Source organism: Emys orbicularis, chromosome 2 (assembly GCF_028017835.1).
Source record: "Emys orbicularis isolate rEmyOrb1 chromosome 2, rEmyOrb1.hap1, whole genome shotgun sequence".
Classification (NCBI taxonomy): Eukaryota; Metazoa; Chordata; order Testudines; family Emydidae; genus Emys; species Emys orbicularis.
Window position 1 is genome coordinate 281,097,976 of NC_088684.1, and position 24,501 is coordinate 281,122,476.

Sequence of the window (24,501 nt, forward strand, 5' to 3'; positions counted from 1 at the left end):
AGACTAGGTCCCAGTATGCAACTGATCTGGTTAAATCTATTTCAATTTGCATTCAATATCATGGCTACAGTATTAGCAGTATTACTGGTGATAGCTGTGATAGCATCTAATTTTCAGAGTCATATTTATCATAGTAACAGTCCTTAACTAACTCAAAGAGATGTTCTGAAGATTTATTACTATTTATGCACATTAATTAGGGCAGTGGGAAGATCTGACAGGTCTGTACGGGAAGAGTGTGATGTTCCCGCCCTCCATTAATCTTGGGTCACATCTTGGATAAGTGTGAGGAACCCGCTAGGCCTCCCTGCTAGGGTTATGACAAAGTCTTTATCAGCAGACAACGCAGAAGAACACATTAGTGTCAACAGAGAGAACGGCAATGAAAGACATGCCTTATGATGGCAATATAAGGGCAACCTGCATTATATATGCAGCAAGGGCACCAGAACCTTTGTAGAAGTGGGGGGGAGGCCATGACCTCCTGGCCCCCCTGGTTCTGGCACCATTAGTGGGAGTGGGAAAAGGAGCAGCCTGTACTAGGAGGAGCTGGAACAGAGCCCCCACACCGTAGGAATTAACCTTGCTGAGAGAGGCAGGGTCTGAGCCACCACCACAGGAAGGTGGTGTGGAGGGCAGAGTCTGTCCATGGAGGGGTGGGGTCTGGGTCTGGCCAATGCATGGCAGGGCTAAGGGAGGGAGTGAGGGCAAGGTCCCATCTTCAAGATGCAGATGGGGGGTGCGTGGGTTACACCGTGCCCACGGGCGGAATGGGGTGGGGGAGGAGAAGGGGAAGAAGACGACCCCCACAGCACGTAGTAGGGAGTGGGGCTGAGTTTCCTCCCCCTACCCACAGAAGCCTCCTCCCTTCTTCCCTCCATTCACCTTCTTCCTGCTGGAGCCTCTGACTGTGACCGCCTTGTTGTAGATGTGGCAGCGCACATCGTGCTGCCCACATCCACCACCACTGGGTACATAGCGGGGGCGGCAGCGGGGCTCGCCAGCCCTTCCTTGCAGCACGGCACCCCCTACAGGCCCAAGGCGGCTTGACATGGTGCGGGCACACACTGGCTGAACCCTGCGAACAAACCACAGCCCAGTGGTGTCCCTATGCCATGGGCTGCCTGGCCGGCTGAGGAGGGAGGGGTGGGCTGAGGAGAGGTAGGAGTTGCCAGGTCAACACAGGAAGCAGAAGGATGAATGGGGCAGGAGTTAAGCAGAGCTCACCCGGAGGTGTTAGCTGCCTTTCAGGCACAGGGGGAAGGGAGATGGGAAGGGATGAGCTCTGTAAAGCCACGGGCCTCTCTCCTCCTCCTCCCTGCGGCTGGAAGCAGCTTCCTGCCCGCACAGTGCTGGAAAGGCTGTGGCTGGTCACAAACCCTGGCAGAAATCTGGAGGGCACGTTTCGTTTGTTAAAAAGTGGGGGGATGACCCATCCTCTTTTAAAAGTGGGGGGGGAGGGGCGTGGCCCCTCTGTTTCCCTCCCCCCGGTTCCGGCGCTGTTGATATGCAGTCACTGGCCAATCATTACACTTATGGGCAGATGAGGCTCTTTAACTCAGGTTGGCAGCTCATCTAGGAGAAGGACAACTCTGAATACAAATCCTGCATCCACGTTAGCTGCTTGTGGCATCTACTGCACCAGCTGCTTGCACGAGAAAGTGGGAACGGCTCTGCACAAACCTTTCTCACTTAAATCCATTCATAGTGCAGGTTGTTCAGCTAACTCATTCAATTCATTTAACTCATTTAACCTAATCAACTCACCAGAGTCCTGTGGTGATGGGGAAGGGGTGAGGGGACAGGCAGAGGATGCAGCTGGCAGTCTCTTCGTCACAACTCTGTACGCTGGCAGCCTCAGGGTGATGGTCATTCTCCACAGATCAGGGCAGATCTGGAGCCGGTATCCTCCTGAGGTGACAGAGCAGGCCTTTTTAGGCACAGCGCTGCTCTCCCCAATCTGGGGAAAGGGGACTGAAAAGGAACCCTAAACATTGCCTGCCCTTTCCATACCTGACAGGCTACTGCTCCTGGCTGGTCATCCCACTCAGCGGTCGACAAAAAACAAAGATTCATAGGTTGGGTCATGGAATGTCAGAATTCTTCTCGACAGTGACCAAAGACTGGAATGAAGAACAGCCCTTTTTGCCAAAACACTGGAGAGGTATAACATAAACGTTGCTGCCCTCAGTGAAACCAGACTGGCTGACGAGAACCACCTTGAGGAGGTGGAAGCAGGCTACATTTCCTACAGGCCAAGGATGAGCTGAGATAGTTGGGGTTAGGGTATAGTCTGACATTGCCCACAAGGTTGACTTGCTCCCCAAGGAAGTCAATGATTGACTTTATAAAACTTGTCCAGAGAATGGTATGCCACCATTATCAGTGCTTACGCATGGACAATGACTCTCATAGATGAGAGCAATGAGATATTTTTTGAAGATCTCACCAGAGCCACACCAGGACAAGCTCATCATCTTTGGAAACTTTACTGCTTGTGTGGGAGTCAACTGACACATGGATCATTGTGCTAGGCCATCACAGCATTGGAAGGTCAAACTCCAACAGCCAACTTCTTCTCTCCGAGTGCCAACAAATATAAGACAACATGGATGTATACCAGTCAAAACAGTGGCACATGCTGAACTATGTAATTGTGTGGTCTAAAGACATTAAAGATGTGTACATCACCTGCTCTTTGAGAAGTACCGGATGCTGGTCAGACCATCAAGCTTGTGAGAAGCATCGTGTCTCTACACTCCTCACCAAAGTGCCCCAGAAGATGCCTCACACTACCAAAGAAGATCAATGTGGCTGACATGAATGACCCCAGCAAACAAGCAAAGTTGGAACAGACACTAGAGACTGTTAGCTGAGGTCCCAGAGAACTCCTCAGCCATTGAGACAACCTGGCAGAAGTTCAGAGTTGTCACATATAATTCATTATCCAAGGTTCTTGGCTTTGTAAGGCAGAAACACCAAGAGTGGTTCAATGAGAATGACCTTGAGATAGACTGGCTACTGGAGACCGTGCACACCACACACAAACCCTACATCTTGGAAAATAAATCAGCAATGAAGGAGGCCAAACATATAGTACAAACCGAATTAAGGCTAATGAAGAACCACTGATGGGAAGAGAAGGCTGCAGGACTGCAAGAAGCAGCTGACAAGATGACATGAAGGAATTCCATGAAGGTCTCTGTGCTGTGTATGGCACCAAATCCAATGGTACAGCCCCTGTCCTCACAGTAGATGGTAACTGGCTTCTCACAGACAAAGACAATATTCTCTCTGTGGGAAGAGCACTTTGATAGTCTCCTGAACCGTCAAGACACTACGTCCGATGAAGTCACTAACTCACACCTGCAGCATCCTGTCCTGGAGGAGCTGTCAACGGCCCCTTTAGATGAGGATACTAAAGCCATTAAGCCTCTGTCCACAGGCATGTCTGCAGGCCTTGATGGTATTCCACCTGAAGAGAGGTGCACACCTGGTCAGAAAACTCACCAGTTTTTTCAAGACTATATAGGAACAGGGTATAGTGCCCTTAAGGATGCTTTCACAGTCCATCTATACGAAAGGAAGAAAAGCATATCTAGCTGTGAAAATCATCACGGACTCTGACTGCTGTCTATAGTGGAGAAGATCCTTGCACGGGTTGTCCTCAACAGGCTTGTCTCTCGCCTGGTGAACTCGATATATCCAGAGTCACAGTGTGGCTTTCATGCTGGCTGTGGCACCCTGGACATGACTTTGTGAACAGAACAAGGACGTGTACATGGTGTTTGTTGACTTGACAAAGGCCTTTGAGATGGTGAATTGTGAGGGCCTATGGAAACTCCTTCATAAATTTGGCTGTGCAAAGAAGACGAATGCTATCATCCATTCATTTCACAATGGCAGGATAGCCAGGGTGATGGAGTGTGGTAACTCATCAGAAGCCTTCTGTATCACCAATGTCACTGAACAAGGATGCATAATGGCTCCAGTCCTCTTTGTCATTGTCTTTTTAGCCATGCTTTTATTTGCATTCCAGGACTTTGATAGAGGTGTATACATCTGGTTCAGATTGGATGGGCGTCTATTCAATCTACAGTGACTCCGGGCCCACACTAAGGTAAACGAACAGCTATTAAGAGAGCTCCTGTTTGCTGATGACTCTGTCTTCATTGCACACATGCTCAAGACAATCAATTTATCATGGACCACTTTGCCTATGCCTCAAAATGCTTTGGTTTCACAGTCAGCCTGAAAAAGATGGAGGTCATGCACCAGTCAGCACCAGGCCACCAGCATCACGAGCACCACTAACCCATTGTCAAAAATGACAACACACCACTTAAATAGGTCAGGAAATTCTTCTACGGGGGTAGCATACTTTGCAGCAACACCCTGTTAGATGATGAGATCACTCAGTGCTTAGCAAAGGCCAGGCTCTGGAGGGAGCATGGAGTCTGCCTCAGAACCAAGATAAAGATCTACCTCGCTGTAGTGCTCAGCTCGCTCCTCTATGGCTGCGAGACACGGATGCTCTACCGACGCCACATCAAACAGCTGGAGAGCTTCCATCCTCACTGGCTAAGATCCACCTACAACACCAAGTGGCAGCACAGGATCCCCCATACTGGATCCTTGAGAGGTGCCAAATCCCTGGCATCAAGAGTGTGCTCATCAGGGCTTAGCTTCACTGGGTCAGACATGGGGTCCGCATGGAGATCTCCCATATACTGAAAGAGGTGCTCTACAGCCAAGTGAGCACAGGAACCCACACTAAGGGTCAACCCATCCTCAGATATAAAGACACCTTGAAGACCATGAAAAGCATGAAAGATAGAAATTAGAACCTGGGAACTTGTTGCACTGGACAGACCCAGACGCTGTTGAGGAGGGATGTGTGAGGTGTCTGCAGGAGAAGAAAGCATTTTGTAAGGCCAACGCCTTAAACCCACTCCCCAACGACGACTACATTTGCAAGACATGCAACCCCATTTTCAAATCCGAATTGGACTCGCTTCCCATGTGAGAAGCCATAAAAACAAACACACCCAGAACTCAAGTCAGCACTAGCTGAACACACATCCACCAATGCGACAGGAGGATCCATCCTTCCATAAACATTAGTGCTTTGAAGGCAACAATTAATTTTTAAATGTTTATTTAAAGTAGGATAAGTGTGTGATTGGAGTCAAAAGCACAAATCTAGGCCTGGAAAATATTCATGTGAGTGCGGTTTTGTTGGCATAATTTTTCACAAGTTCTAGACCCAAAGCTGAGATTTATTTAATCAAGAAACAAAATTCATTGAATAGCAAAATGGCCTAGTTTTTTTTCCTGGGTGGACATAGAAGTAGTTTATAAAATTAAATCATCTAGGCCCAGAATGAGCAAAGCACATGCTGAAGTCTGCTTGTGCTTGAAGTTCAGCATGTGCTTAAGTGCTTTGGTCAGTCATGGCTCCACAGAAGGAATACCACGTGACCAGTAAAGCTATTTACATAGTTATTTACTGTTTGGAATTGACTAAGTGCAACAGTTTGTGAGTAGCCTGTAGGAGCTGGCATTTGTTCACAAACTTTTTGTCATGCAATGCTAAATTAAACACACAAACAAAAACTTTGTAAATCATCCTGGGCTCTATGACACCTTGAAAACAGAACAAAAGGCTGAATTCACCAAATAAACTATTCTCAACAGTTGGACCAGCTCTAATTATAACAATGATTAATTCTTTATAGTTTTCAGCAATATAAAATGAACTGCTTTAGCTGCAAAATAGATAATAGTGTCTGTTGTACCAGCCATAAAAGTCCCTAAGTCCTAATTGTTGTGCAGAAAACTCTAGTAGTTTGGTCCATATTAATCAGCTTGGATTCCCTGGATATTATTGTTCTTAACTAGCTCACAAACAGTAATGGACTGCTAAATTGGAAATGAAGAACAAATAGCTTTAAAAAGGATCTGGGCAATTTTTTTCCCCTTGCTGCCACATTACAATAATAGCCATTCATAACAAAAGCAATTAAGTATTCTCTATTTAATATCTCATTGTGTCACTCAGCAAAACCACTTTTCTCCTCATTTACTTTCCTCTAGTTCTTTTACTACCAATTATACAAACTCCACTGGTTATTCAGATTACCAGAAGAACTTGCACAAGACTATGGTTTATTTTTTTTAATTATTATTCTTTATATCCAAAAAGCTATGGATATGGGACAGAATACAGAAAAGCTGTCTGTTTGCCAGGATATTTTAAAAGTCAGTCACTAAAAGCTATATTATCCATAAACATGCTGGGCATGCAGTTCGAGTGGAAATCAAAACCCAGCAGGACCCTTTGAGATTCTCTGAAGACAGGCGTTGCAGACGTTCAAATCATTATAACTTGCATGAGTGGCACATGCCCAACCTGAATGGAGCAGGGTCAGTTCAATAGACTGCAGTGTCAGCTCTTCAGGAGCGTGTTCCGGGAGTACAGCTGGCAAGTGGGGGCGGACAACATGCAGAAAGAAATGGTGAAGAAGAGTGCCCTTTCCTGACACCCATGATCCAAGTATGGCCTCCTGCCAGAGCATAAATCTGCTGAGCTGGCCTTGAGATTTGATGTATTTAACATCAAAGTGCTATGGCACAAACATCATATGCCTATGCATTTCGGAGGCACTGAACTTTGTGGCTAGAATCCAGGCACATTTTAAGAAAGAGGAACCCCAAAGAAAAGCCAGCATGCTAATGAGTATATCCCCTTCTATCCAAACCCCGTTGAATTCCAGGGGGCTACGGCCTTTGTATCTGATCACCCGACTGACATCCTACAGTTTTAGTTCCAGGTCAGAACCAAACACAAAGGGGCTTTCCTAGCTGAAATAATGCCAAAGTTTCAAATGGTGGTGTTTTTAAATTTTGGTGCTAAGACAACCAAACTCTAATCTAAATTTAATCCAGGATACAAACACCACCTGCTCCTCTCATCTCTAGCAAATATATTACCTCTATCCAGGGCCGGTGCTACCATTAAGGCGAACTAGGCGGTTGCCTAGGGCGCCAAGATTTGGGGGCGCCAAAAAGCGGTGCCCCCAATTTTTTTTTTACAGCATTCCTCCCCGAGTGCGCGGTCGCCGCTCCACTTCTCCCGCCTCCCAGGCTTGCGGCGCCAATCAGCTGTTTGGCGCCACAAGCCTGGGAGGGGAGGAGAATTAGAGCGGGGGCGGCGTGCTTGGGGAGGAGGCGGAGCAGAGGTGAGCTGGGGTGGGGAGCTGCCGCACGGCTCCCCGGGGGGGGGGGGAGCTGCCGCAGGGCTGGGGAGGGGGCGCAAGGTGGAAGTTTCGCCTAGGGCGCGAAACTTCCTTGCACCGGCCCTGCCTCTATCCTATACAAAAAGCTTCACTGAGGTTGCAAGGTTAAGTGCTCAAGAGTCAGGAAATTAGTGACATAACTCTGCTCCTGTCATATTACAATACAATACAGGCTGCCCGATTGAGGCAGCTTTAAACTGGATCAGTACCAACAGGACTTAACCAGGGTTGAGGATCTGGTGCAGTGTACCTTTAACTCAGCCTCTGTGCATCTCACAAGGTCTACTACTGCCCTGGCTTTATCCCTGCTCATTTACAACCTCAGATGGAGTGCAGGGGATGAGGTCAAGGTTCTGCTCTGTGCACCTTGATTCAGTCATGGTCCCAGGTGATGACCCTAATTATAAAGTTAACTTAGCTGCGTACATTTCCTTAGCTGAGCACTTACTGAGCAAGCAGAATAAAATCTACTGAGCATGCTCAGCACTATTTTGCAATTAGGATTAGATTTTTATCTGTAAATGTCGATAAACATAGATTTCACTGCACACAAACAAACTGATGAAAAAATATTTCCATGAATAATAATTAAAATTTATAGATAGGCAAAATAAGATACGTGCTGCTTGAGAACTTATTAGTTTCATTTAAGGATATTTACTTTGTATATTTTGACGTGATGTTGACAATTTGTGTTTTAACAGTTATAAAGCTTTTATCTTTTTGAATCTCAACATCTATGGTCATTAAATAATTATTGTCTGACACTTACCCCCACCCACCCCCATTCTGTGACCTTCCTACCATGGAGAAAACTTAAATCAATAAAAATAAAAAAATGCTTACAAATACACATAGATATGATCTGTTGAAATTATCAACAAATAAAAATCAAATTCTGCCAAGTCTTCCCGTAAGCCGGTCAATGCAAAACCAAATTCGTCTAGAATAAAACATGCACAATGGTGACCTTTTCCATGTCAAACTCTAACTTCTAAATCCCAGCCATTTTGACTCTAGCATTGTTAAAGTTGCAAGAATTTTTTAATTTTTTTTTTTACAGAATGAGAAAAGTGTAAACCTTTTTTGCATAAACTTAAAAATAAAAATCTCTACACAGAAAACTGTAGCCTCAAAGGTGAAAGATTCATAAACATGAGCAACCAAAAACAGTATTACAATAGAAACTGATGCAATCCGACCAACCTAATATCTATATCCAAATATATAGACAATGGTTCCCATGTCTGTCATTCAAATGTCTCAATCAGAAATACATGTCAAGTATTCCACTATGGTTTTTACTCCACTGAGATGATGAGGTGATACAGCATGAAACATGCATGTTGGTTACTTCTATTTTCTTAGCACAATATTTATCTGCCAATTCAGGGCTACCATATAGCAACACTGTCATCAGTGCCTGACCAGAACCAAGACTGTAGAGAAATTCTTGTCTGGACCAGAAAAAAATACCTTTACTTTTTAAGATTCCTCTAATCCTACAATCATTAAACTGGATTCAATCCAATATTCCTGATTACCAGCACTTTTTATGGTAACTGATTTTGTTTGCAGTATCTTCTTACATATGAATATATATTTTATCACTGTTTAATAATATACTGCATTTTTCTATTTTGGCCTTTGTTCAAATTTAGTATTAAAATAAGAGACATCTCTCAATATTAAAATTATAGATACAGTTTTAATGAAATATATTGAGATAGATATAAATAATACTGAAAAAAAGAATAATATATATATATAAAATTATATATACAAAACATATATCTAAAATGTACTGTATCATACACTAATGATGAAAAATATAAAGAATAACCTAGTAATTTTCAAATACTAAGTGATTATATATGTATAAGTAAAATTCTGATTTGAAAAGCTTTGTAGATTTAAACTGAAATATGATGAAAATGTTTCTAACAGTTCCACTGAAATTTCCTTTTTGACTTTTGCATCACAAACAACCACCAAAAACCCCAGGAATCAATTACTTGGAGCTTTTGCATTACAGAAACCAACACAATTTTAATTTCATCTGATCCTAAGACACTAAGTGAGAAAAGTTTACTAATATGTGCAGTCATTTACAATTGCACTCGGTATATAAAATGACAATAAATCTGGATAATTAATTGAATAGTTAGCTACATTCTGCTAATCAAGGAGCCACAAACATGGTTTATGGGAACATTACTCAAGAGTGGGAACGTGGGAGGCAGTGACCATGAGATGGTCGAGTTCAGGATCCTGACACAAGGAAGAAAGGAGAGCAGCAGAATACGGACCTTGGACTTCAGAAAAGCAGACTTTGACTCTCTCAGGGAACTGATGGGCAGGATCTCCTGGGAGAATAACATGAGGGGGAAAGGAGTCCAGGAGAGCTGGCTGTATTTTAAAGAATCCTTATTGAGGTTGCAGAAACAAACCATCCTGATGTGTAGAAAGAATAGTAAATATGGCAGGCGACCAGCTTGGCTTAACAGTGAAATCCTTGCTGATCTTAAACACAAAAAAGAAGCTTACAAGAAGTGGAAGATTGGACAAATGACCAGGGAGGAGTATAAAAATATTGCTCAGGCATGCAGGAGTGAAATCAGGAAGGCCAAATAACACTTGGTGTTGCAGCTAGCAAGGGATGTTAAGAGTAACAAGAAGGGTTTCTACAGGTATGTTAGCAACAAGAAGGTGGTCAGAGAAAGTGTGGGCCCCTTACTGAATGGGGGAGGCAAGCTAGTGACAGAAGATGTGGAAAAAGCTAATGTATTCAATGCTTTTTTTGCCTCTGTCTTCACGAACAAGGTCAGCTCCCAGACTACTGCACTGGGCAACACAGTATGGGGAGGAGGTGACCAGCCCTCTGTGGAGAAATAAGTGGTTCAGGACTATTTAGAAAAACTGGACGAGCACAAGTCCATGGGGCCAGATGCGCTGCATCCAAGGGTGCTAAAGGAGTTGGCGGATGTGATTGCAGAGCCATTGGCCATTATCTTTGAAAACTCATGGCGATCGGGGGAGGTCCCGGATGACTGGAAAAAGGCTAATGTGGTGCCCATCTTTAAAAAAGGGGAGGAGGAGGATCCGGGGAACTACAGGCCAGTCAGCCTCACCTCAGTCCCTGGAAAAATCATGGAGCAGGTCCTCAAGGAATCAATTTTGAAGCACTTTGAGGAGAGGAAAGTGATCAGGAACAGTCAGCATGGATTCACCCAGGGTAAGTCATGCCTGACTAACCTAATTGCTTTCTATGATGAGATAACTGGCTCTGTGGATGAGGGGAAAGCAGTGGACGTGTTATTCCTTGACTTTAGCAAAGCTTTTGATATGGTCTCCCTCAGTATTCTTGCCAGCAAGTTAAAGAAGTATGGGCTGGATTAATGGACTATAAGGTGGATAGAAAGCTGGCTAGATCATGGGCTCAACGGGTAGTGATCAATGGCTCCATGTCTAATTGGCAGCCGGTATCAAGCAGAGTGCCCCAACGGTCGGTCCTGGGGCCGGTTTTGTTTAATATCTTTATTAATGATCTGGAGGATGGTGTGGACTGCACCCTCAGCAATCTTGCAGATGACACTAAACTGGGAGGGGTGGTAGATACGCTGGAGGGTAGGGATAGAATACAGAGGGACCTAGACAAATTAGAGGATTGGGCCAAAAGAAATCTGATGAGGTTCAACAAGGACAAGTGCAGAGTCCTGCACTTAGGAAGGAAGAATCCCGTGCACTGCTACAGCCTAGGGACTGAGTGGCTAGGTAGAAGTTCTGCAGAAAAGGACCTATGGGTTACAGTGCACGAGAAGCTGGATATGAGTCAACAGTGTGCCCTTGTTGCCAAGAAGGCTAATGGCATTTTGGGATGTATAAGTAGGAGCATTGTCAGATCGAGGGACGTGATCATTCCCCTCTATTCAGCATTGGTGAGGCCTCATCTGGAGTACTGTGTCCAGTTTTGGGCCCCACACTACAAGAAGGATGTGGAAAAATTGGAAAGAGTCCAGCGGAGGGCAACAAAAATGATTAGGGGGCTGGAGCACATGACTTATGAGGAGAGGCTGAGGGAACTGGGATTATTTAGTCTGCAGAAGAGAAGAATGAGGGCGGATTTGATAGCTGCTTTCAACTACCTGAAAGGGGGTTCCAAAGAGGATGGATCTAGACTGGTCTCAGTGGTACCAGATGCCCAAATAACTGCTTGTGATGCCTAAAAACTCATTTGAACTTTCAGATTTAGAAAGGAGCATCCTAACTTAAGTGTCCAGGTTTGTAAACAGGGACCATGGCAGTAAAAGCAGAGATACAGATTACATACAAATGGCTGTAAAATCACAAGTGTGAAACATTCTGATATCTTTGCAAAGAGTGACTCTCCATCCTTAAACCTACCATTTTTCTTTTCTGATGGCATGAGGCATCAGGAGGGAGCGCAAACCATGAAGAGATGGTGCTCCTTACTTCTGCATGTGGACAGAATCCTCCATCCATCCAACCATCCATCCCTGGGAAGGGTTCTCCACCTCCACACCACTGTCAAAACTCCTGCCTGGGAGCCTATTAAGAACCCTTCATGGATCTGAGATTGCAAGTGTGGAGAGGGGAGGGGCCAGTGGAAAGAACGCACCTTGCCTCTCCCTTGCAACAGGAATTCTGCTGAAAACAGGGAACCTGGTTTGATCCGCAAGGGCCCCTGAACTGGTGTAGAGTCGCAGAGCTACTGTGTAAAAGGATCCTGGCCTCTTGTATATCTTCTGAGGTCTGTGCAGATTTCAGGGGAATGGGGATCTTTTGGCTTTGCTGCTTCTTATGCAGGGATGCAAACCCCACCCTCACTCTCAGAAGAATTTGGAGAAAACCGAGACACATCTTGGGAGTTTTCTCCCCCTGAGCTTTTTTGTGCTGTTTAACCCCGGAAGCGGACAATGTGGGCCCAGCATTTTTACTGGCAGTATCTAATCCACTCCTTTCCTCCATGTCTGTCATAATTATCAGAGACACGGTCAGGGGATTCTCAGGGGCAGATTCTGCTTGCGTGGGTAAGCGTAGCATTAGGCAGTCTTCACTGTGTCAGTATTTTTTAATTTAAAAAAGTTGTATTGCCTTCCAAAGTCTGGAACGGCTCACTCTGAACTGCGCTAACCTTCTGTGGAAATGTACATTAAGAAGGGTTTTAAAGTAGCATATGGTGACATATGCACTAAGGACCATTTTCCAGTAGGCAGCCTCCCACATCAAGCAGCCTTTAAAATCACCCTCAAAGATTCCACCACAATTTTACCTGACCTTTATCTAACAGCACCAGGCAAGATTCTCCTGTTCCTTACCCCACTGGGGATTAGGAATAACTCCAGTGAAGATATTGGAGTAAGCAAAATGAGAACCGGGACTACAACCTCTAGTAAAGCAGCAGAAATGTGCTGGCCCTTTGGGTAATTACGTCATTATACAGGAAAAAACAACCACCCCTCCACAACAGGCAGAGTGAATGATTTCCACTGTGAGTTTCTGGTGCTACTGTAAACTCTGAAAGCAAAACATGTGTGGTTTATAGCATCCCCCAGATAGGACTACACACCCATCATTCAGAACTTTCAGATTTTATACATACAAGATTTAAAAGGAAAACGAAACATTATGGAAGCCCAAAAAGAACATCCGCAGCCCGGCAATGTCTCATTTCCTCTTATTTAATGATCATTTAAAAGTGACCAAACTACAGTTTTTCTCTTTTTAACTTGAAAAAAAAATAGCCCTAATCTAAAATTTAGTAGCTGCGAGAGGTGAATTTTTATGGATGATTTATGTATAAATCTCTGAAAAAAGGGCTTTATAATGAAAGTGATAGCTCAACCTTAACTGCAGCACTGGGAACAGTGACGCTATAATTAATGTATTCTTTCAGTTGTGGGAGATACGGACAGTTGCTTTTTGCTCCTAGGAAGAAATGTATGGGGTGACTTGAGGAAGGAGTCATGGAAAAGAATTACACTAAAGGGGAACAGAAATCCTTGTAGCAAAGACATATCCTTACAATCTTCCTCCCAAACCTTATAAAACTCTAGCATTGACAGTGTTACCCCATGGTGTTATTTATACCTTTCTGCTCTATTAGATTGCAGTGACACACACTTGGAGAATATATTTTATGGCAGTGAGGGGGCTTTTCTTTCTTTGTTTGTTTTATAATGATGAATGAAGTTAAATATTGTATCAGAATCAAAGTGGGAAAAGTGATTAATTGTCTATTGCCAATGAAATCAATGTACTTACTGGTTCGACGTCAAATGCGTAAAGCGCATACTCCCGATCAGGTGACACCTCATAGCGAATGGCCTTTAAGGAGACCTAAAAAAATAATCAGATGTTAAAATACAAGTGATTTTGTAGTTCTAAAGCCTCATATATCAAACTATTTTCATGCTCGTCATGGGGGGAGGGAGGGAAGTATTGTCTGAATTCATTTTTTTAGAAGACACTTGTAAATCCTACTTTGTCTTGATAAAAAGGTGAACAGATCATACACAGCTGTGCATGTCCCCTTACACCTGCACACCCCGTGGAGACTCAGCACCAGGTCTCACTCACGTGTTTTTCTCCCCTGCTCATTTCCTTCCCTCACACTAATGTCCATCTACAGTGCCACATAGGTGTAGTCCTATGCAAAAAGCTGATGAGGTGGGAACTCGGTGCGAATGAATGTCAGGATGGGGACAGAAAACACAGGCTAGTAAAAATTGGAGAGGACTCCGTTCTTCTCTTCCCCTCAGTGGCTGAGCCTGTGTTGTTGTCTTCTCCTTAGTGTGTAAGCTCCTGAGGCAGTAACCCCTGCCATCTTCTATACCTGGGACATGCCTAGCACACTGTTGGTGCTGCATAAAAGCTACATTGTGACTTGGGCTATGTGCCTGCCCCATGGAGTAAGCACCCCCCTTGCATGCCTATGCAGACTATCTCGGGCCTGACAGCGTAGGAGTAAACAGGCCTACTTATTGGTTTACTTCTTCCTGTAGCTGAAGGGCAGGAAGTGAATGAGAAGCAATGGGACATGGGAGAAGCCTTGGTTCCACCCAATTCTCCCCAGTCACTGGCCGAGGTATTTGAGCCACCAAATAGGGGTGGGGGAATAGTAAATCACTGCTGGGATAGGCCAACCATAAAGCACTACCGCCACCCACCCCTAGTGAGAGCAAGGCACAATCAGGGTCGGGATTGTCCCTCACAGGGATCTCTGAGTCACCATGTCTCCCAAGATTGGTTCTGGGGTGATGTAGTTTATGCGTCAGCCTTTCCTGAGGGCTGAGCCTAAAATTAGCCCTAGCATTACCATTAATATACAGCAGCTCCTGATACTTGTCTGGCGATGTCTCTTCCCTCCTCTGCTTCTAATTTGTATAGTGCAGATGTCCCTTCCCCTTTCCTCTGTGTTTTAATATGCAGTGCCAGCTCCAACACTGCCAAGGCCAAAGAGAGGTCACTCTAATATGCCTTTCATCCTCTTGCTTTTAAATCCTTTTCTTCCACATAACAAATTGGACGGAATTTTTTGAGAGATTACCAAGAAACACAATGAAGTAGGATCTTGGACATAGTGCAAGCGGACGGTATCACACAAAAGAGTCCTTCACAAGGTCAGCGAGCGGGTTCGAGTTGCACGAGTGCATTAAGAATCAGACGAGCTATCCAAAGGCAGAGGGCAGTGAAAGCGGTTTAGACTGGAGGGGTGCCTGTAGGAGTGTGCCAGGCAAAACAAAGACAGATTTTGTTTGCTGATATATTAATAATGCGAAGGAAGGAATCTGTGCCAAGACAATGAAAGTTGCTCTGACACAAGACTAGGATGAAAGAACTGGGTGGATAGGATTGAAGGAATAAGTCAATGTAAACAAGATGGATAATAAAATCCATGACAAACTAGGCAGTATAGAAGCATAGGCAGATACGATGCTTATACCGTACAGTTTACGGTAGTGAGACAAAGAAAAAACAACCAAAAATGAGATGTTCCTTCAGTGACTACATGATAAAACAGTACATGAGAAAAGACTGTTCCCCAAAGAACAGATCTAAAATCTCCAGCACGAGGAGCAGTAAAGAGAAAGTGAAGACAGCTCTGCAGTGTTTAGAGACAGGGTCCCAATGTAACAGAGAGGAAGATCTTCTAGTGCCAAACAAAGGAGGACACATTCAGAATATTGTGTGAGGTCCTGCATACCTTACCATCAAGAGTTATTGTAAGTCATAGTGTTATTGTAACATCTGAATAAGGTAGAGCAGGGGTTCTCATACCAGGTCCATGGACTGCCATCAATTGGGCTGGAGAACCCACGTTGGAAATCTGCAGAATTAAATATTTTTTTTGGGGGGGGGAAACAAAGTAGTAGGGGGCTGGGGAGTTGGAAGGAGGGCTAGTCTGGAGACTATCTTTCTTTTATGGTATGGTCAAAAACTAAGAACCAATGGAATACAGAGCAGACAGTGAAAGGCTATTTGAAGCCACAGAAAATAAAACTCATGAATTCAGCTAAGAAAAGTCAGCTATTAAAGGAATCTAGTCAATTCCTCTATACAGAGCACAGCTGATGCTCTCTGTGGGGAAAAACAGCATAGAGCAGTTATAGGAACAATTATTATATACAGTTGGCAGAAAGTATTCAACAGAGACAGCCTGCTGGCCTAGATCCAACACGTGGTGCTGTCATGCAGAGAATGGATGACAACGAGCCTCAGTCTGTTCATGGGCTGATGGGGCTCTTAGGCCATATTAGAGGGAGCATATACTGTGTGACAGTGCTCCGCACTGACCCGAAAGGCACAACCCATAGGTTCTGGAGAAACTTCCATTCAACAGTCATTGCCAGGGAACAGAGGCACCTCAGCATGTGGCCTTTGAGGCTGGTGGGAAATGAATACGGAAAAAAACCCTGGGGATTTCCTAGGAGGAAAGCATGAAATATTTGCTGTATTATAGAGCTGAACTACTAAACAAAGAAATAGCTGGATGACTATGGGCTTTCTTGCAAGCTGAAAATATGAAAACCACGACTAGACCCTAATTCCACAGGTCTAAAATACACATCAGGTCACTAGTGGTATGTGCTGAAGGCAGATGTGTTTGATTTATTCTCCCCTTTTTAGCTTCCTGACATGAATTTCTGTGGTTCAACTGAATGTGCGTGTCTCACTTTGTAAAGGTGCCAGGGAATCAGTCATTGATGTAATTAGCTATGCAGCGTCTGCTTGTGGACAAAGTTATGGTAAAACAGTACAGCCTCGGAGGCGTAGCAAGGTGTGAAGGTAAAATGAAAACATGTGGTCTTTAAAGCTGGATATAGCACAATGATAAAAAGCTTGAAGACAGTACCTCAGTATTGCTTTTAGGCAGATCTTTTAGGCATATTTAAAACATTGACACTGCTAGAACTATGTATGAGGGAAATGAGATTACTGCCACATGAAGTCAATATGGAATGTGGTTTTAGTATTTTCTTGAAGCCAAACAGGTTTCTGAACAAGGCTTTCTTGTGGGTTTTTTTTTTTTCAGTCCACAATTTCCAGAGCTCTTTTTAACAGCTGTTAGACAATTATGTTAAACTTACCTTAGCTTTGTTCTGTTTTTGCGACCAGACATATTTCTGGGATCTTGGAAGGAGAAGAACCTTTGACTGCACCAAAACTTAGAGGAACAAAAGTTTGCAGTCAAAGGACAGTGGATTCTTTGACAGTGCTTTGCACCATTCCAGCCCTGCAAAGCAGGCAAAAAAGCAGCTCTACCAGCCATGGGGGGATTCCCCTGCATATGGGAATGCGATTGTTGGCTGGCAAAATGGCCTCTTGATGGACGTTTCCAGTCAGTGCAACTTAGAGCAAAATGGCTTAGCATTGGGAGGATGGCGCATATGGGTAAGAGAAGGCCCAATCCCTCCAATATAGGGGGGCAACGTTAGGTAATAAACATTTAGCTTTGAGGCAGCATGCTTTCACAGAATCATAGAATATCAGGGTTGGAAGGGACCTCAGGAGGTCATCTAGTCCAACCCCCTGCTCAAAGCAGGACCAGTCCCCAACTAAATCATCCCAGCCAGGGCTTTGTCAAGCCTGACCTTAAAAACCTCCAAGGAAGGAGATTCCACAACCTCCCTAGGTAACCCATTCCAGTGCTTCACCATCCTCCTACTGAAAACGTTTTTCCTAATATCCAACCTAAACCTCCCCCACTGCAACTTGAGACCATTACTCCTTGTTCTGTCATCTGGTACCACTGAGACCAGCCTAGATCCATCCTCTTTGGAACCCCCCTTCAGGTAGTTGAAAGCAGCTATCAAATCCCCCCTCATTCTTCTCTTCTGCAGACTAAACAATCCCAGTTCCCTCAGCCTCTCCTCATAAGTCATGTGCTTTGTTGCCCTCCGCTGGACTCTTTCCAATTTTTCCACATCCTTCTTGTAGTGTGGGGCCCAAAACTGGACACAGTACTTCAGATGAGGCTTCACCAATATTGAATAGTGAGGAATGATCATGTCCCTTGATCTTCTGGCAATGCCCCTACTTATACAGCCCAAAATGCCATTAGCCTTCTTGGCAACAAGGGCACGCTGTTGACGCATATCCAGCTTCTTGTCCACTGTAACCCCTACATCCTTTTCTGCTTTCTGCTACATAGTCTTTTCTGAAGGGATTCAGGTGCAGCAAAAGGGAGAAATTCTACATATCTGGGTGCATTAGCAGAGGACTCGGGCATCTGCACAGAGAATCAGACCCTCAGCAATATCCCCCAAGCCACCTTGCTGTCTGCCTTCCAGGGCAACTTCATCTAGAGCATTGCTGCTGTCTCCCCTCATCCTTGCCTGGCCTCAAAAACTCAGCAGGAGGGGATGAATGACTAGAAGAGTTAATCCTATCAGGGTTATATCTCCAGAAGGGCTTTCACAGCATCAGAGAAGGAGGCAATATACCACTGATATTCAGCTCTGCTCCCTTCAATACAATATTGGGTTTTGAGGTCTTCTGCACTTTTCACCCTAGTCTAGATAGGTATTTATATCATGTTCCTGACTGAGGTGTTTAAATGCCTCTGGTGTCCCCGTGATGGATACAGTTATGTGGGAATGATCTGAACCAGAGTGCACTGTAGAGATGAGATAGGCCGAACACGTTGTCCAAAGTGATAGGGATCTCTTGTCTATAGTGGAGTAGTGTATGATATTAATTTGCAGCATTAGCTTCTCATCCAGAATGTCTTCAGCTCAAATACATGAGCATTAATTTCAGAAAGAGAATGGGGTTCATCTTTCATTACTACTGTAACTACAAGAGTACTTTTTATGTCAGGCAATTGGTTTTTACAAACTTGATCTATGCATTTTTACAGCAAATGTTGGTAATATTCTGGTATTTAACATGTTAGCTTCGTCATCACGTTGTGTTTATTTGGTATATGATTTAATGTTACAAAATGTTTTCATTATCTTCTGCATAGATACAACGCTGTCTTACGCGTCAGTCGGTTCTCTCAACTTACTACAGGAACCCCTTACTAACACCTTATTCCAATAACCCATTCAATTTTTCCCTGTAACCCGACATGCAGTAACCCCATTACATTGCTCCAGATGTTTTAAACAAAATTTCTTTTTATAATTTCATTACAATTCAAACTTTGTGCAAACGAAATCAGCATCTCCCAAGTGTTTGAAGAAATATTTGTGCTGTGTGTGTGTGTTGGGGAGGGGGAGGGGGAGAGAATAAGTCCTAGCAGTGTAAAGCAAATTATAAATACATCATTGCAATGTTCTGTAAAGTAACTGTGTAAAAGCCTAAGGTATTTCTCTTTCAATGACATATGATATGCAAGGCTTGCGTCAAATACCTGTAGTAGAGAGTTTTCTGCACACAGAAGGAAACTGAGCTTCTGGCTTAACAAAGAAAGCACAGATTCCATTTCACATTATCTGTAGTTGCTTAGTCCATAGTATTCTGCTTGGCAATACATGAAGTTGAAAATGAAATGTCATTTTCTACTTTATTGGCCTGAATGCAAGAAAACTGTGAAATTATCCTGTTTATTAAAGAAGATACTTACGATTTTTTTGTTTTCTATTAATACCATTGAATTGTTTGTTTCAACATTCTGCAGGATCACAGTGCCATTCTGGTTTCTATAAATGAATTCTTTATCTGCAGGAAAAAGAAAAAAGAACATTAAGGAAATTGGACAGATTTTAGCCAGTGAAGTTGCTTATTTACATAGAACTACTATGGATTTGTGCCAAAAAAACCCTGCTGTTTTCTATTCTATTTATTGTTCTTATACCACACTTATTCTAATCTATTCTGTATAGATTCTAAAAACCTGCTCATGACTGTTGTCTCTGAGTTCTTTCCAGAAGTGCATTAAGTAACATGACTAACATCTGTGATGTTTCTGTTCTCTCATCCTCTCTCCGCGGGAGAAGTGTGTGCAAGGGAGTGTTTTCGTTCAGATTTTTTAATTATATACATATACACATGCACAGAGCAAGAGGAAGAGCACTATATGTTTATCTTATAAAAAGCCAGGTCAAAGCCATGACAGGAAGGTGGTGAGGTTTGTGAGGGCCCTTTAGATGAGGGTTGGGCTTGATCAGTACTTTGATGGGTGAACACCAGGGAAAATCTTGGTACTGCACAAAGGGGTGTTTGAAGGTGGATCTCTTCTCTAGAGTCAGTAATGTCCTTGCATTCCAGAAGAGCATGCTGCTGGAGACAGGAGCAGCTCTAGCTTTTTTGCCGCCCCCGGGCCCGCCACCAAATTGCCGCCGAATCCGCGGGACCGGGGGACCTCCCGCAGGCATGCCGAAGGCTGCCTGACTGCTGCCCTCGCAGGGACCGACAGGGTGCCCCCCGTGGCTTGCCGCCCCATGCACGCACTTGGAGCGCTGGTGCCTGGAGCCGCCGCTGGCTGGAGACAGCATCTTTCAAATAAAACCTAAAACTGAGGTCCTGACCACTTTGTCATTAAAAGATCCCATGACAGTTTTCAGACCTAGCTGAATTAAGAACTTGAGCTATTAAATTCTAGCTGCCTAAATTCCCCCTTCCAGTTCCAATTAGGGAAAAAATTCTTCATTTCCTGTCTTAAAATGCCACACACCTGCCTCAACAGGTGGGAAAATTGATCGAGCCAGCAGTGACTGGGACAGTCCCAGTTGAATGGGGAGGAGAATACATGCTGAGGGGTTGCAGGGTGCCCCTCCCCTTCAGAGTTTCTAGCCACTCATTGACTAGCTTGGGGAGGAAGGGAGCTGATTGTTCTCTCACCTCCTTTCACTAATTTAAACCCTAGCCTGGGCCAAGTGGAGCCTCTTTTCGTTTTGGATGCAGCCGCATTTAAGAGATTTCAGCCCAATGTGATCAGGTAGTCTCATGAGAATTCTACCAGCTTGGGGCAAAGTCTTATGAGAACAGCTCACAAGATTCCAAGACTGTCAAATCCAAACCTGAATCTAAACTCTAGCCTTATTCTGGCCTCAAATTCTAACCTAAATCGAATCTGAATCCAAAAGCCATCTGGTCTATGCACCTCTGTTCTGGATAGAAGGTATTGTTTAAGTGTACAACATTAATACACCTCTACCCCGATATAACGCGACCCAATATAACACGAATTCAGATATAACGCGGTAAAGCAGTGCTCCAGGGAGGCGGGGCTGCACACTCCGGTGGATCAAAGCTCAATATAATGCGGTTTCACCTATAACACGGTAAGATTTTTTGGCTCCCGAGGACAGTGTTATATCGAGGTAGAAGTGTAGTACAAGTAACGTTGCTTAGCATATTTCTATATCTGCCTGCAACCCATCACCTCCATTTGAATAAAATACCATTGCAATTTAATTGGCATAGTGTAGAAGATAAGAAGTCTTATGACCCATTTACCGGTAATAAAGTAGAAAAAAATTAATCTCTTATCAGTGCATGAATCCACATCAGCTGCCTACAGAACAAACATGTACCCCAGCTATTTTCATCATCAGTACCACAATAAAAAGAATTTAAAAGGCGCAAGATTCACAAAAGATAAACTAGGGCTGTGACATCTTATTTATAGACTTGTATGCTTTGCTTTACATTGCCTTAGTTTACTCATTTTGTATTGTCAAGTGTAATTTCTACAAATCTCTGCAGTACATGCTTGAAATGTATTTTTCTTGTTTGGGCTGAAATAAAAGGGGGTACCAATAGCCTAACATTGATAGCTTTTCCATATTGGTAAATGCCTAAGTAATGGGCATTTGCAGCTCATAGGGTTCCCCTTAAATTCATGGGATTCCATCCACTGACTTCACTGGGACTTGCACTTGCCCTTTAGATACAAGGTGATAGGTGCTATAGTAGAACCTAGGAAAGACAGATGTGCCAAAGTCTTCCTTGTATGGAATCAATGGCAGCTATGTGTATGCACCCCAGGCCTCAGCGTCTTCTAAGGGATACAACTGATAATAAATGAAAATTTAACAGTGCAATTCTTCCCAAATTCCTGATGGTTATTTAAAAAAAACAAAAAACAGTCCCACGTTTCATTGTCCCAGGCATTTGGGAAACAGTGGTAACTATTCAGACAGATTGGGTATTTAGCCACACAGATATTAGCCAACGTGTTATGTAAGCAACATGCGAGATCTTCCAATTATATATTATATTCAATACAACAGGCCAACTTTAAGTGTGGTCAGATACACCATTCAAAATATTAGGATATTTTCTAATTAAGTAAATTGGTTATTAAAGCTTGACCCCCAACTGGAAGCTTGACTCAGAGACTTTAAGGCCAGATGGGACCATCATGATCATTTAGTCTGACCTCCTGCACATTGCAGGCCACAGAACCTCACCCATCCACTGCTGTCATAGATCCGTAACATCCAACTGAGTTATTGAAGTCCTCAAATCATGGTTTAAAGACTTCAAGTTACAGAGAATTCACCATTTACATAAATTTAAATCTGCAAGTGACCAGTGCCCCATGCTGCAGAGGAAGCGAAAAACCTGCAGGGTCTCTGTCAATCTGATCAGGAGAAAATTCCTTTCCAATCCCAAATATGGCAATCAGTTAGACCCTGAGCATGTGGGCAAGTCCCACCAGTCAGACACCTCGGAAAGAATTCTCTGTAGTAACTCAGAGCCCTCCCCATCTAGTCAGGAGCGCCGCCAGCTTTTCTGCCGCCCTTGGCAGCGGAAGGTCCCGCCCTGAAATGCCGCCCCCAGAGAGGGGGCGGAAGGTCCCGCCGCCGAAATACCACTGTGGTCGCCACCCCTCAAATTGTAGCGCTCTAGGTGACTGCCTAGGTCGCCTAATGGGTTGCGCCAGCCCTGCATCTAGTGTCCCATCACTGGCCACTGGAGATATTTGCTGCTAGCAGTCGCAGATCGGCTACATGCCATTGTAGGCAGTCTCATCATACCATCCCCTCCATAAACTTATCAAGCTCAGTCTTGAAGCCAGTTAGGTGTTTTGCCCCCACTGCTCCCCTTGGAAGGCTGTTCCAGAACCTTGAACACATAGGTGAAGTATATTATTAATCAAATGGGTCTGTAGGTTTATTAATAATTAGTAACAAAGAGTCCTGTGGCACCTTATAGACTAACAGACGTATTGGAGCATGAGCTTTCGTGGGTGAATACCCACTTCTTTGTTGCTTTTACAGATCCAGACTAACACGGCTACCCCTTTGATACTTAATAATTAATACTTATTTCTCAGACCATAACACAAACTGACAAGAGTTATATTGCTCCCTCTAATGAAATCTCTACTAAACTTTTATTACTTCTTTTTTCCCTGGTTACACTTACCCTAATGAAAACAAAATGCTTTAATTAACTGTAAATCTTCATAGTTACTCTGTAAGTGCTATTCCGTAGCTGGAAGTAAGTGATGAAAAACTTTTTTTCCTAAAAGTTCAACAAGCTTAAAATCTTGTGTTAATTTCTTCTATGTGTTTCTAGCACTACTAAAACACATTTTAAAAAAGAAAACCATCATTCATTTGTCAAGGCTCTATATCTTGCTATTATATTCAAAACAGGCCATTGATAAAGGGTCCGATTTAATGAACAGAAAATTGGTTTGCTTAAAGGAAGAACAAATTGAACCGCACTGTATTCCAGGCAAAACACAATAAGGTTTAGCTAGTCTTCTAGTCATGTTATCTTAGTCATCAAACGAATCAGTGAATAATAATCCCAGGCTTTTGTTTTGAAACGTGTGATTTGTTCCGGTAAATGACTATTCATTTTAATGGGACGTACCTCAATCAAAGACAAAAGTAACACAGCAATCTTTGTCTCTAATGAATTCTGTCCAGCGAGCTGATGAGAATTTGCAGTCTGATTAATAGCTGTCACTACAGTTGATAAAGGTCATCACTGAATCTCATTGTTTATATCTGCCTTTCAGTGTGGCTGCTATTCAGTGTAAATGTTGCTGAAAATTGTAATTTTTAGGCATAATGTTGTTTATTCCACTATATAATGGATTTCTTGAACAGCAGAGTTAGAACATAAGAATGGCCATAGTGGGTCAGACCAATGGTCCATCTAGTCCAGTATCCTGTCTTCCGACAGTGGCCAGTGCCAGATGCTTCAGAGGGAGTGAACAGAACAGGGAAATTTCGAGCGATCCATCCCGTCAGCCAGTCGGAAGTTTAAGTCACTTAGATTACTCCTCCCCCTCTTCCAACTTCCAGGAAATTGACCGTTTGAAAGAATTTCTAAAAAAATTTTACATTTCTCCATGCGTCTGACAAAGTGGGTATTCACCCACAAAAGCTTATGCTCCGATACGTCTGTTAGTCTATAAGGTGCCACAGGACTCTTTGTCACTTTTTACAGATCCAGACTAACACGACTACCCCTCTGATAATTGTCACATTTCTCCATTATTGATGATGACAAAAGTGCTCAGAAATAACCTTATGGGTTGACCCTACATAGTACAGGTGTGAAGTACTGAGAGTACTGGCATAAGGTAAAAAAAAAAAAAATGACATGAAGACCAGACAATGCCACAGAACCCAATTCTGCATTAGTGAGAGTGGTGGGAAGCAGGAATTAGTTTTAGCAGCAGGCTGAATATCCTTCTGAAGTCCCTGCCTCCTCAGACATGGCTATCCTCTGCCCTCGCCCTGCCTCTTTTATTCACCCTCTACAC

At 43.7% G+C, this 24,501-nt stretch overlaps 1 protein-coding gene across 2 annotated transcripts in view; it reads right to left on the reverse strand.

The window, feature by feature from the left end:
- The window catches only part of DPP6 (dipeptidyl peptidase like 6), a 607,069-nt gene that overhangs the window by 214,760 nt on the left and 367,808 nt on the right, over positions 1-24,501 (reverse strand). For both annotated transcript variants that reach the window (XM_065398031.1, XM_065398032.1), the window contains 2 exons: positions 19,393-19,487; positions 13,584-13,658 (listed from right to left, as the gene is read on the reverse strand). In XM_065398031.1, coding sequence (XP_065254103.1) covers positions 13,584-13,658; positions 19,393-19,487 — 170 coding nt within the window. The remainder of the gene's footprint in view (positions 1-13,583; positions 13,659-19,392; positions 19,488-24,501) is intronic.